This window comes from Nyctereutes procyonoides, unplaced genomic scaffold (genome assembly GCF_905146905.1).
Source record: "Nyctereutes procyonoides isolate TBG_1078 unplaced genomic scaffold, NYPRO_anot_genome, whole genome shotgun sequence".
Lineage (NCBI taxonomy): Eukaryota > Metazoa > Chordata > Mammalia > Carnivora > Canidae > Nyctereutes > Nyctereutes procyonoides.
This window is the reverse complement of record NW_026575126.1, coordinates 16412605-16425483: the sequence shown is the minus strand read 5'-3', so window position 1 is coordinate 16425483 and position 12879 is coordinate 16412605. Positions and strand designations below refer to the sequence as shown.

Here is a 12879-nt window from a genome sequence, read left to right as displayed (position 1 = left end):
ACTAGATGACAAGAGTACCCAAGACCCTAATCAATCACCCATGTAGAGGAAAACTATCCACCAAAATAATCACCTAATACGTGAACAGAAAAAAAAAAAGTTATTTACCGTGTTCAGCCAATAAAACCGTGGGCTTTGTTTTAAAAGCAGCTAGTATCACTCTAATTCAGGAGTGATAACCTCTCAAGAGGGTTTTTTTTTTTAAAGATTTTATTCATTTATTCATGAGAGACAGAGAGAGAGAGAGAGAGAGAGAGAGAGAGAGGCAGAGACACAGGCAAAGGGAGAAGCAGGCTCCATGCAGGCAGCCGCGCTGCCCTCAAGAGTTTTATACAGGGATCCCTGGGTGGCGCAGTGGTTTAGCACCTGCCTTTGGCCCAGGGCGCGATCCTGGAGACCCAGGATCGAGTCCCACGTCGGGCTCCCGGTGCAGGGAGCCTGCTTCTCCCTCTGCCTGTGTCTCTGCCTCTCTCTCTGTGTGTGTGTGACTATCATAAATAAATAAAAATTAAAAAAAAAACTAAAAAATTATATTTAAAAAAGAAAGAGTTTTATACAGAGTGACGTGATGTGATTTGATTTACATCTTAAAAGGATCACTCTAGCTGTTATATTAAGAATAGTCTGTAAAGGGGATCTCTGGGTGGCTCCGCGGTTTGGCACCTGCCTTCGGCCCAGGGAGTGATCCTGGAGTCCTGGGATCGAGTTCCAAGTCGGGCTCCCTGCGTGGAGCCTGCTTATCCCTCTGCCTGTGTCTCTGTTTCTCTGTCTCTCTCATGAATAAATTTTAAAAAAAGAAGAAGAATAGTCTGTAGAAAGGCAAGAATGGAAGCAGACTAGTTAAGACATGGCAGTAATCCAGGGAAAAGATGATGGTATCTTGAATTACGGTGAAAACAGTGCAGGGGCTGAATAGTAGTCATATTCTAGAAATATTTGAAGGTAAAGCTAACAAGATTTTTCTGACAGATTAGATGCGGAGTGTGAAAAAAGAAAAGTCAAGTAAAACCCTGGCAACTGAAAGGAGAGAGCTGCCATCAACTGAAACAGGGAACATCAAAGATAAAATGGATTCAGGTTGGATGAGGCAGTGGACAGAGATATCAGAAAATCCATTTTGGACACTTTGAGCTTGAGATGTCTCTTAATTACTCAAAGACAAAACTCAAGTGGTTAGCCAAATTCCTAGGAAATAAACTTGAATTAGAAATATATATTTGGAAGTTGTCAGCATATAAATCACCAACTGAGGGAGAATAAATAGGGAAGAGTTCCAAGAACTGAGCCCTGGGCTATTCTTATGCTAAGAGGTTGAGGAGAAAAGGAGACTCTAACACAGGATTCAGAGAAGTAACCACCAATGAGGTGGGAAGAAAACCAAGAGTATAGTATCTTAGAAGAAAATCTATGAAAAAAAGAAAAAGTGATCGTGTTAAAATTTGCAGATAGATCAATCCAAATGAAGACCAAAAATTGACCACAGGATTTAGGGAAATTACCAGTGAGTTTGACAATTAGAGTCAGTGAGACTAAACAAGTTTTTAGTTTTATTGCAAAGGGAATACAAAATATGGAACAAAGGTTGCTTGAGAAAAGGGTAGTCAAGAGAGTATTGATGGGGACGCCTGGGTGGCTCAGCGGTTGAGCATCTCGGGGCCCTGGGATCAAGTCCCGCATTGGGCTCCCCACAGGGAGCCTGCCTCTCCTTTTGCCTATGTCTCTGCCTCTCTCTGTCTCTCATGAATAAATAAATCTTTTAAAAAAAGTATTGTTTTGGTTTTGGGATAGAGGAAATAATAGCATGTTCATATGCTAGTGAGAATACTCAAGCAGAAAGAGAAGTGATGATTATAGAAGAATGAAGGAAAACTTCTGGAATCCTGCCTTGTAGGTTAGAAAACTCATTCAGGTGCACAAGTGGCCCAACAGGCAGTTAATCTATGGTTAAGAGGCAGAGTGCATAAACACAGTTACTAGTAGGTGGGTAGATAATTGTAAACAATCAAGCTATAGTGAACAATGGCTGTAAAATCCAGATATCTATATGAACATCCTTCAGATGTGGTCTTCTGGAGAGCAGTGTTTGAATATTCATTATTTCAATTCCACCAGGTGCCAAAAAGCTATTAGAAGTCTTAATAGAGTGGTAGACAGACATCCTGGGATTACCTTAATTGAGATCAATTGTTTCCAGTGACTACTTCATAGCACTAGATATCCTATCCAGGACTCAAAAGTGAAGCACTAATTAGCAATTCTAGAATGACTGCATTCTAATTAATCCAAGGTCTTCTAAGCAGTAGATCCTGTGAAAATTTCCAACAATTTCAAAAGTAGAAAAATCCAGCATTCTTGGCAACATCACAGATATTGTTACATGATTTCAGGTACTTTAAATACTACCAAATTCCAAAGAGCAGTCTCAACCTTTTTCCTGGAGTTAGTTCACTAGTTTAGGAGGATTTTAAGAGTAAAAAGAGTAACACAATTTTCACCAGTAAAGAGGAATACATAATCCATTCAGAGTAATTGTCCTCATTTAAAAGATTATGTCCTAAGGTTCACAAACTCACATAGTGGTGTTAAAGCATTTGAACAACAGATTTTATTTTAAATGTTTAGATCTTATAGAAAATAAAATCATCGGGACGCCTGGGTGGCTCAGCGGTTGAGCCTGGGGTCCAGGATTGAGTCCCACATGGGGCTCCTTGTGGGGAGCCTGCTTCTCCCCTCTTCCTATGTCTCTACCTCCCTCATAAATAATAAAGAAAGAAAAGAAAATCATCAAGCATATAATTCTAACACTGATATAACAAATTCATTGCACTATTTTCATCAGTCAGCATTAGCAACAGGTATCTCTTGAGATTCAGAAAAAAACTTTGTAAAAGCAACAAATTTGGATATGCCATTCTAACAGCTAAGTAAGTAGTAAGCTAAGTAACAGTTTTCATTGGCTCCATGTTATCTCCCATATCTCATTAGAAAAATTAAGTATACATTTTAATAAAGTTTTTCAACATAACACCCCAGAGAACTTTTTACATAACTAATGTGTTTGTATCCTGAATGTAACTCACAACTTGCATGTTATAACATGCTAATATTAAAAACAAAGAAATAAAAAATGTGCTTCATTAAATACGAACCATCACTGCAAGTCAGTGTTTCCCATCATTAAGGGGATCACATATGCCTTTGCAAATCTGATGAAACCTATGCATATAATTTCAGAGAATTCATGGATGCCTTGAAGCCTATCATAGGTCTTGAGAGTTTAAGAAATCTGTAACTAGTAGAAAAAATGGAGTCCAAAATCAATCCAAAAACATAGGAAAATTTAATATATGAAAAAAAGGAATTGTAATATATGAAAAAAAGAACTGTAACATACAGAGGAAAACAGATGATTCGTTAATATATTATTTGCCATAAGTTGCTATTCATTGAAGAAATAATCTCTATAAATGTATAAATGCTTTAATGAACTAAATGTAAAAAATAAAAATTATAAGATACTATAACAAAATATAGAGAATGTACATAATCTTGGTTGGGAAAAAAATCCTCCCAAGTAACAAAAGAAATCTACTTCCCTAAAATGATAGATTTGTGTAAACTTTATAACTTTTGCATAAGCCTGCAAAAACCCTTACACTTAGAGAAAACAACTCCAGACTTTTATGCTACAACAGAAATAAACTATTTCAGTCATTTCATTGTGTAATATAATTATGTTCATTATTTAGATATAAACAAGGAGCAGACATTACACTAAACCAATTTCTTTGTGTCAGAAATTAGATTTTCCCAGAATTATATTCATTCTTAGCAATAAATGCAATTAAACATTGATATTACTATTTAAAAATTCTATTCAAACTGCTAAATCTTGGTCTAATGTCAATATAAAGTCCCAAGCAGCCTGGTATAATTAAAGAAGCACTTGATTTGGAATCACACGTACCTGGGCTCCAATCCTACTTTAGCACTTTTAGCTATGTGGTCAAGTGTATAACCTATGAGCCTATTTCTGCATCTGTAAAGACAGCTTTCTATGGTGTTCTTGGAAGATTACATAAGAATATCACATATGGAAGTGCCTGGTATAGAGGCTAGGTCAAACTATGCCTTCTGCTTTCCTTCCCTAAGGAAGATTATTAACTGGTAATAACTCTTTTAGTACTGCTTTTTCTAAGGCTTTTCTTTTTAAAAAATCAAGACTGCTGATATAAAGTTACACATTTTACTTGCCATGTTTTTGCAGCTCCAGAGCATTGATAGTTCCCGCAAGTGTTTTGTATTTGAGCTCTTCTTGGCTCATTTTTGAGTATCTGATTTGTACTTCCTATTTCTGATGAAATTTAAAGGTTTCTTGTAAACAATCATGAAAAAAAAAAACAGACCTTCTACCTGTGGCTTTCTACACGTTAAGATAATCCTCTTTAAAAATCAATTAGGTTGTGTCTATGGAAACCACTTTCAAGTGTTATGAAAAAAATCTGAGGCAAAAAAAAGAAAAAATTGAAGTTATCCTAACCACTGCGATGTGTTCAAATCTTAATTTTAACATAACTTTCAAATTTCTCTAAGATGAGTCATTTTTTTCTGTAAAGTTGGATCATTAATGAGGCCAGAATATGGCCCTGAATGCTAAGTGGATCCAAACAAAAAGGAAACGTGTTTTGGTCAATTTTCAATGTTGAAGGCGAAGAATTTTTCCATCACACAAGACAAATTAATAAAATCATGGTAAATAAACTTAGTATCTCTTCAAAATTGAATATTGTACAGGTAAGTTTTACCCTAGCGTTGAGGACTGGAATCATCCTCAGCTCCTCCTTCATAAATTTTAGTTGCACTTCGATTAGATTTGATAGCTTGCTCTTTAAAACGTTCCCAAGCTTTTTTCCAAAGTCTGCCAAAACTACAAACAGGCAGCTGTATTTCTAACGTTACAACTATTTACTAATACTTTTTCCTTCACGTTAATTATCATCCACGGCAGCTCCTGGCTGTCACTTGGTCTAAACGATCTTGCTGCTGGTATTTTAAGTGCTTGCTTCTCAAAAAGTATTTCAAAGGCTGCAGAGGTGAAAGTGTATACATAAAATCACTTCGCATTACTTCTCCATATTCAAACTACCGCCTCTTGAGCCGACTTTTAAATGCCACGTACATTTTTAAATCGAAGTGTATCGCAAACATTCTTTTAACACCTCCTCCCCATCCCAAACGCCTCCCAAATGCCAAAGTCCCCTCCTGATTGGACGGTACCTATCACCCGTGCGTTCTGCTGGTCGTTCACAACTTCATACCCCAACGTTATACACTTCAGACCCCTCCGCTCATTAAAGCAAGCATGTTAACTCCTTAGTTACTTAAGCATATGGTGTATTAACTGTGTAATCTTACTCTTCCTTTCACAAATTTAAGTCTTTTTTTTTTTTTTTTTTTTTTTACGAATTTAAGTCTTCACTGTAATTCCCCTTCAGCGTTCCCTCCTCCTATAAGCTCACTACATCATTCCTGGGGGCCACGTACATACATATTCCTATTCTTAAACCTGAATATTAATGAAATTTAGCTTTCCCCCCGCAAAAAAAAAAAAAAAAGATTTTTTTTAAAGTAGTTAAATGCCAGGATGCCTCCTTTCAGGATCACGCTGAAGCTTTGTATTTGCTTTCCTGCCCTACCTTGGCAGCCTAGTTCTCCCGTCGGTTGTGTGGTCCCTTGCTGCCCCCAGCACAAGAGTGCAACTCACTACAGTGTATTTCTTTCACTCCCCATCATTCCCAGTATCTCCCTCCATTTCCGAGCATCTATCCCTTGGTGAACCTGTCCGTCCCCCCCCCCCCCCCCGCCCAAGGACCTGTATCCAGAGGTGCCCACATCCCAAATCAGAATACCCCTGGACTGACACTGCCCGGGCTGGCTTTCAGCAGACTCCAGGAAACACCCGAGGCTGCGCGTTTCTGCCTCCAGCAGCAGTTCCCGCTCCCAGCGAGTTCGGTGTCCTCCTGCCGCCTCCCCCGGGGGAATGCCGACTTCTGATCCCCCTTCGGCACGGGAAAGCCCACCTTGGCGACCTCGCGAGCCCAGCACGCCGCTCCAGCTCGACTCACACCGTCCCCAGAGCTTGTGTTTTCGATGCCCCCAGCCCCAGCTCTCTCTGCAAGCCCTTTCACCCTCTTGCCCCCCACCCCCCCCCCGAGCCAGATCGCAGGTTTGGACCCAAAAAGCCTCACTTGCTCCGGCTGCAATGCCTCCCTATGGCCCGGCCTCCTGCACACCACTCACCCCGGAGGGACTCTGCTGCTTACCCAGCTTCGATCGGGACTCCTCCAGGTTCTGGATTTGGTTCTCCAAGAAGAGCATCGCCACTGCGAAGGCCACCACCGCCAGCAGCTGCAACTTGGGCGGCATCATAATCCTAAGGAGCCCCATGAAACCCGCTGCTCGGGATCAAGACATACCGCGGGGGGCGGGGAGCGGGGCCCCGGAGGCGAGGGGGACGCCGGGGGGAGCCCACCGAGCCGGGAGAGAACGGCGAGGAGAGCGCGACAGCCGGAGAAGCACCGCAGCGACCCCCCTTCTCGCCTCCCCGGTCCCCCGCCCCCAGGCGCCAGCACCGACGCCGCCGGTGCCGCTTCTCCCGGACCGACTCAGCGGCCGCCCCCTCCAGAAGCCCGCGCAGCAAACAGCGCGAAGCGGCTGCCGGGCTCTCGCCTCTCCTACTGCCTCAGTCCCCGACCCCCGCGCCCGCCCGCCCGCCCGCCTGCCTGCGCGCCCGCCTCCTTCTCTTCCTTCCTTCCTTCCCTCCCTCCTTTGCTCGCGGCCGCGCGCTCCTCCGCCAGCGCTGCGGCTGCGGCTGCGCCGCCCTCGGCTCCGCCCCCTGCCCATCCCCCTCCGCCTCCACGCGCACGCATCCACGTACGCTGCTCGGCAACCAGAGGCCCCGCCCCCTGCTCCCGTCCCGTGGCGCCTATTGGCCCGAAGAACCCCGGGAGCCTCCGCTCGTGGTTCGTGTTCCGGTTGGTTTCCTTTGCCGGGGGTGTCAGCCAAATCGGCATGCGATTGGGTAACCCTGGAGAAGGAGGCCGGCCCAAACCGGCGAAGGCGGGGTTCCCTGGCGGCAGGACGAAACGTCGTGAATGAAAAGAAGGAGCCCGGAGCGGCTCGGACTTGGGGGGGGTTAGCAGAATGCCTGATAGGGGTTTTCGAAAGGACCCGGCGATTTTATATTCATCTCAAATATAAAGATGTGTGACGGCCTTTTAAGCTTCCATTTACCCTTAGGTAACAGCCGTCTCCGCGGAGTACGGGATTTGATGGCAACGGCCCTTGGCAGCCTGCTTCGGATCAGGCTCCGGAGTGGACGCCCCTAGCGGAGGGGTCCTCCGGGCAGCCGCAGGCCGACGGCCTAGCGTAGCGATGGCGCCTGGACCCGGCGGGCGGCTCGGGCCGGCGCTGCGGCTGCGGCTGCTGCTGGCTGCCGTCCTTCAAGCGGTGAGTGGCCGTCACCTCCGCGGCGGCCCGGAGCGAGGGGGGCTGTTGCGCCGGGGAAGACGAGACATTCAGTCCTCGCTGGTAGCCACACTTGGGGAGAGTGCGAGGACTGGGCTTCCTTAGCGCCTGCTGCGCCCAGAAGGCGACGTGGCTTCGTTCCCGGGTTGATGCTTCCCTTCCCTTCCTTCCTTTCCCTTCCCTTCCCTCCCTCGGTTTCTATCAGTTCCTTCTCCCGACTTCTAGCGGCTTTCTCTTGACTTCAGAGTATCTTGAGTAGTACTTGACCTTTTGAGTAGCGCTTCTCTTTTGCAGCGTTCCACCTAAAAACGTGTAAACCGCACAGCATGGGGGGGAGTGGGTGGGAGGGGGCAATAAATCCCGGAAAGGAATGAAGATGGTTTTCCAACGGGCAGGGGACAAGGGACTACCGTTGCTTGTGATAAGACTTTCGAAATTTTAAAAGAACCCCCCACCACCACCACCACCACCACCAAATCCAAATCTTTGGTCCGGGCTACACTTCCTGTTTCCTTTTCTCCTTTCAATGGTCAGTGGCCTCTAATTTCACCGTTAGCGTTTTCTCTCTGGTCTCTCTTATTCACGGGCTGCTGGATGCATTTCAGGGCCGTTTGTGGTTTTAGACCGTGTTGTTGCAGTAAAGGAGCCACTCGATACTAGAGCATCATTTATCTTTGAAATCTTGTTTTTCTTTTTTAAATGCTAGCCTTCATCTCGTTTAAAGTCGGGCACTGTTAACCAACGTTTCTATGTAGTTCTTCACTGACAACAGATAACGCTCTTAATCTTTGAATGAGGAAGGGCTGGTTTTTGGCTTGTTTTTCTACTCACTCGTGCACAATTAATATTGGTTAATTCCTCCTGAGAAGGTTGCAATCCATGTTTTGCTATGTGAATGACTTGTTTTTGTCTAGGCATTGTGTAGGAGCTTTCACACATTTCATGAATCAGCTCAATTCTTCGAGTATTCGAAGAATACTCTGACCTTCTGAAAAGTTCTTCTCCTAGGAGTTGAGTCCTGGTTTCATTGACTCGTGCGAAGTTTAAGGGAGTTAGGGCCTGTACCGAAGGCCTCTACAAACAGCCTTTGCTTTTCTTTCCTCGGAGAGTTTGAAGATCGTGCCTTTTTGTTTCTGCAACCCCTAAAAGGTGGATTTTTAACTTCTCTAGTATTACAGTATTCTGTTATTCAGGCATTTGGTGCCTTAGAAATTACTGGAAGACCCTTCTCTAAACTTTGTACTGGAGGTTTTTTTTGTTTTTGTGTGTGTGGTTTTTTGTTGTTGTTGTAGTTCTTTTTTTTTTTTCTTTTTTTTTTCCCAATCTTAAGTAATTTGAGTTCACCACCTTGCAAAGATAAAGAATAACATTTTACATTGACTTTTCCTGATTTTTCTATCTTTAATTATCAATGATGTGTAACCATCCCAAAATTTGGTGGCTTAAAATAAAATTTCTCATAATTTGTCAACAGTTCCTCTGTTGATCTCCTCTGGCTCATTATGGAGCTGTGTTGAGCTAGTAGGTCAGCTGAACTGAAAGGTCCAAGTTGGCTTCATTCTTAGTGCTATCAGCAAGGGTGACGTGGTTCTCTTCCATGTGATCTCTCATCCTCCAGTAAGCCAACCCAACTTCTTTTCACGGCAGTCTCAGAGCAGCACTCCTAAAGAGTAAAAGCTGCAATGGCATTATGACCATTAGGTAATCTACCACTGTGACCATCTACATAATGTAAGAGAGTTGGGTATCATCTTTGACTCTTTTTTTTTTTTTTACATGTCTCATATCAGGCAGTTACAAAGTCTTGTCAATCTTTCCTTCCTAAATATCTCTCAGATCCTTGTCCTTAATGTTAATCCCTCATTCAAACCACCATTATTTTTCTCCTTAGCATTAATCGCCTCCTGGTTCACTCTTCTAATTATCAGAACCTAAATGGTTGGCTTTGTCAGCTTCCCAATTGCCCAAGCCAGTAAGTAGTCATTTTAAAAGTCATCTTCACTCTCTGAACCCAATTAACCATTAAACCCTTGAAAATCTCCAAGCTAGTTCACTTAATTCTGGATCCACCAGCAGTACCTAAAATTTTGCTTGCCCACAACAGCTTCCTTAAACCAGGTTCCATATTTCATTTTCTCCCTTTCTAATCCAATCTCTACAATGCATTGAAAGTTGTCTTTTTAAAACTTAAATCTATTATTATTAAAATTCTTCAGTGGTGGGATGCCCGGGGGGCTCAGCCTTGATTAAGCATCTGCCTTCAGCCCAGGTCCTGATCCTGGAGTCCTGGGATCAAGCCTCACCACCCCACTCACCTTGCCCTCCTGGTTCCCTACTCAGGAGGGAGTCTGCTTCTCCCTCTTCCTCTGCTCTTGCTCTCACACTAGCTCTCTCAAATACATAAAATCTTAAAAAAAAAAAAAAAAAGTCTTCAGTGGTTCCCTGTTGCTTTTAAGGTGAAATCTGTTCTGAACCTTCCTTAACAAGGCCTGTTTCACCTGATGACTTACTTGTCTAGCCAGGCTTAATCCCCAGAACTTCTGCAAGAGCCAAAAAGTTAGAGGTGAAGAATTGGGGTCATTTGTTTTAGCATATCTGACATACCATATTCTCCCTGTCAGGACTAAAGTAAAGTGTTTAGGTAAAATGTAAAGTTTAACTTCATACCATTTCCAGATAGGCAGTCAGAAATACTCTCTTCCTTTGCATATTCTATCATCCTGTTATACCCTCTGTTATACAGATCCACAATCTTAACAGCACCAGGCCTCTGCATGTGTTTTTGGATCCCTCCACTCACCCTGCTCCTGTGCCAAGAATGTAGCTAAAGGGAGTGCAGAGACCTTTTTTTGGTATTTTTTAATATTGTGCCTCATATGTATTCAGTAAAAAAAAAAAAAAAAAAAAAAATCCCTCAAAGGTGTGAATGGCCTCCTAAGTAGTTGACTTGTGTTCCTTGCTATCAGAATCCTTAGGATGTCTATAGTTTGTGTAGATTGGTGATGAACCCCACTCACTCCCACAAATACAAAATGACTCCAAAAATCGAGTCCTGAGCAGTTCACCTTTGTTGAACTGGTTTAACTTCCCCAAGGTTTATTTCTCTTTCTTCAGTAATGAGTAGTAGTGTTAACATAAGGCAATACCTTAAGAATGAAAAGGGAAGTGTGGGGGATTGTTGGAAAAATACTAAAGAATTATAAAACTGCGTTTCACAGTGCGTCTGTGGGGGAGGGGAAAAGACCAGGTAGAACATGTTGTTGGCAGTGTTTTAAAAAAAAAATCTTTGGAACCTGACATGAATAAAAAGAGAATGAGAGAATCTCTTGGCACCTTGAGGTTGAACTACCAAGATGGAGAGAGGACTTAGCCCCTACTTTTGTTAATTTATACCTCAAAGTCCTTAGACTAAACAAGTTTTTACCATTGTGCCATGTGTAGCCCTAATTTAAAGTTAATAGCAGTGTATCATCATCAGCATTTCAATGAGGTGACAACTTGGAGGATATAAAGTAATTCTGAAAGTGCATTCTGAGTATGCTTTAGCATTAGAAAAGTAACATCCTGGGGATCCCTGGGTGGCGCAGCGGTTTGGCACCTGCCTTTGGCCCGGGGCGCGATCCTGGAGACCCGGGATCGAATCCCACGTCGGGCTCCCGGTGCATGGAGCCTGCTTCTCCCTCTGCCTGTGTCTCTGCCTCTCTCTCTCTCTCTCTGTGACTATCATAAATAAAAAAAATAAATAAATAAATAAAAAGTAACATCCTACGGGAGCAATTCTCAGGAGCACCCCAAAACTAAGTGGTATTCAAGTCTTCATTCAGCTCCTACATAGTATTTCTTCATATACTGGAAGCAATATGGGATGATACTCTGTATCTTTGATCTTGAGATGTAACACCTCATCCTTCTTCACAAGTTAAACTCCTTGTTCCGATGGACCTCACAGTTGTAATGGCCAGCATTTTTGTTATTATTCATAATGGTATATTACCATAATGTTGTATCCAGGATTCTGGGAGATACAGTAGTTAATAATAAGGGTTTTGAGGGCTGATCAGGATTAGAATCTTGTTGCTACCATCTACTGTTTGCTGTGTTGTCTTTGATTACCTTAACTATCCTAAGCCTGTGTTTCCCTGTCTGTAAAATGGGGATAAACCTATTTCATAGAGCGGTTAAAATTAAATAATAGTGATGGAAAGTGTGTGGCAAAATATCTGGTGCTTTGTGAGAACCTGCTGTAATGGTTATGTTTCTGGTATTCGTTTTCATGGGTTCTTCTGTAAACCCATCTGTTTGGTTTAGTCTCATTTTTAAAATCTGTTTACAATTGCATGAGAATCCTAGGAGTTTTCTGAGATTAAGGACCAATTAAGAGACAACTAATATGTATGTATAATAGGATATATATCTATACCAGATTTCTGCCTGAAAAGATAATGTTACAATATGGCTAATCCAGTTTCCCTGTCTACAGTCCAAATCTACAAAGAAATAATACTAGAAAAATAAACCAGTTAGTAATGTATGGGGGGGGAAATCGAGTCTCTTAGCTTGTCAGTCCTACTTTGAACTGGAGAAATTAAATTTAAATGGTTATCCCAGTCAGGGTTAGACTCTGTATCTTTCTTAACAAGTGTGACTGATTATTTTAAATTTTAATGTTTAGCCTTAATTAAGGTGCACATTTAAGTGTTATTCAGTTCCTTTTTGGTAATAAAAAATGAGCAGGAAATAATTTACAATTTTGAACTCCTATAGTATTTAGCATTTGATATTTATCAGTGAAATACTTAAAAATATGTCCCAATATCCTTAGATTCAAAGCCTTGAGGGGCATCTGGGTGGCTTAGTAAAGCATCCAACTTGAGTTCGGCTCAGACCATGATCTCAGGGTTGTGAGATGGAGCCCCACGTCGGGCTCATGCTGGATGTGGAGCCTGCTTAAGATTGTCTTGCTCCCTCTCTCTACCCACCCCCAAAACAAAGCCTTGAGTCTGCAGAACTAACTAATGATAGAAGACCAGAAAGAAGTTCACTCATGAAACTCAAGTTAATCTTGTATCTCTACTACGCTTATTCTCTATCTCATGTCTAATAATTAAAACATAAGTAGTGTTTTGTAGTTCTTAAGAGGGTTGAAAGTACTGGAAATTGGGAATAATGCAGACATTTATCAAGTACCCACAGTGTCCTGGGTAGAACTAGATGTTTCCTGTACTTTTTCTCCTTTAATCTTCAAAACTCTGTGAGATAAATGGTAGTTATTCCTATTCAGAAATTCAGAAGTAAGGTGGTTGGTTCTGTGCTGGCATTTGAATCAAGATGTCATCAGACTCCAAAATACAT

General features: G+C 42.5%; 2 protein-coding genes across 3 annotated transcripts in view; one reads left to right on the top strand and one right to left on the bottom strand.

The window, feature by feature from the left end:
- The window catches only part of HS2ST1 (heparan sulfate 2-O-sulfotransferase 1), a 169537-nt gene extending 162791 nt beyond the window's left edge, over window positions 1-6746 (bottom strand). For both annotated transcript variants that reach the window (XM_055341087.1, XM_055341088.1), the window contains exon 1: window positions 6324-6746. In XM_055341087.1, coding sequence (XP_055197062.1) covers window positions 6324-6447 — 124 coding nt within the window. In that variant the 5' untranslated portion in view covers window positions 6448-6746. The remainder of the gene's footprint in view (window positions 1-6323) is intronic.
- Window positions 6747-7212: 466 nt separating this feature from the next.
- Window positions 7213-12879, top strand: part of SELENOF (selenoprotein F) — a 40387-nt gene continuing 34720 nt past the window's right edge. Inside the window, exon 1 of the mRNA XM_055341072.1 lies at window positions 7213-7509. Within this exon, the coding sequence (XP_055197047.1) occupies window positions 7435-7509 (75 nt within the window). The 5' untranslated portion in view covers window positions 7213-7434. The remainder of the gene's footprint in view (window positions 7510-12879) is intronic.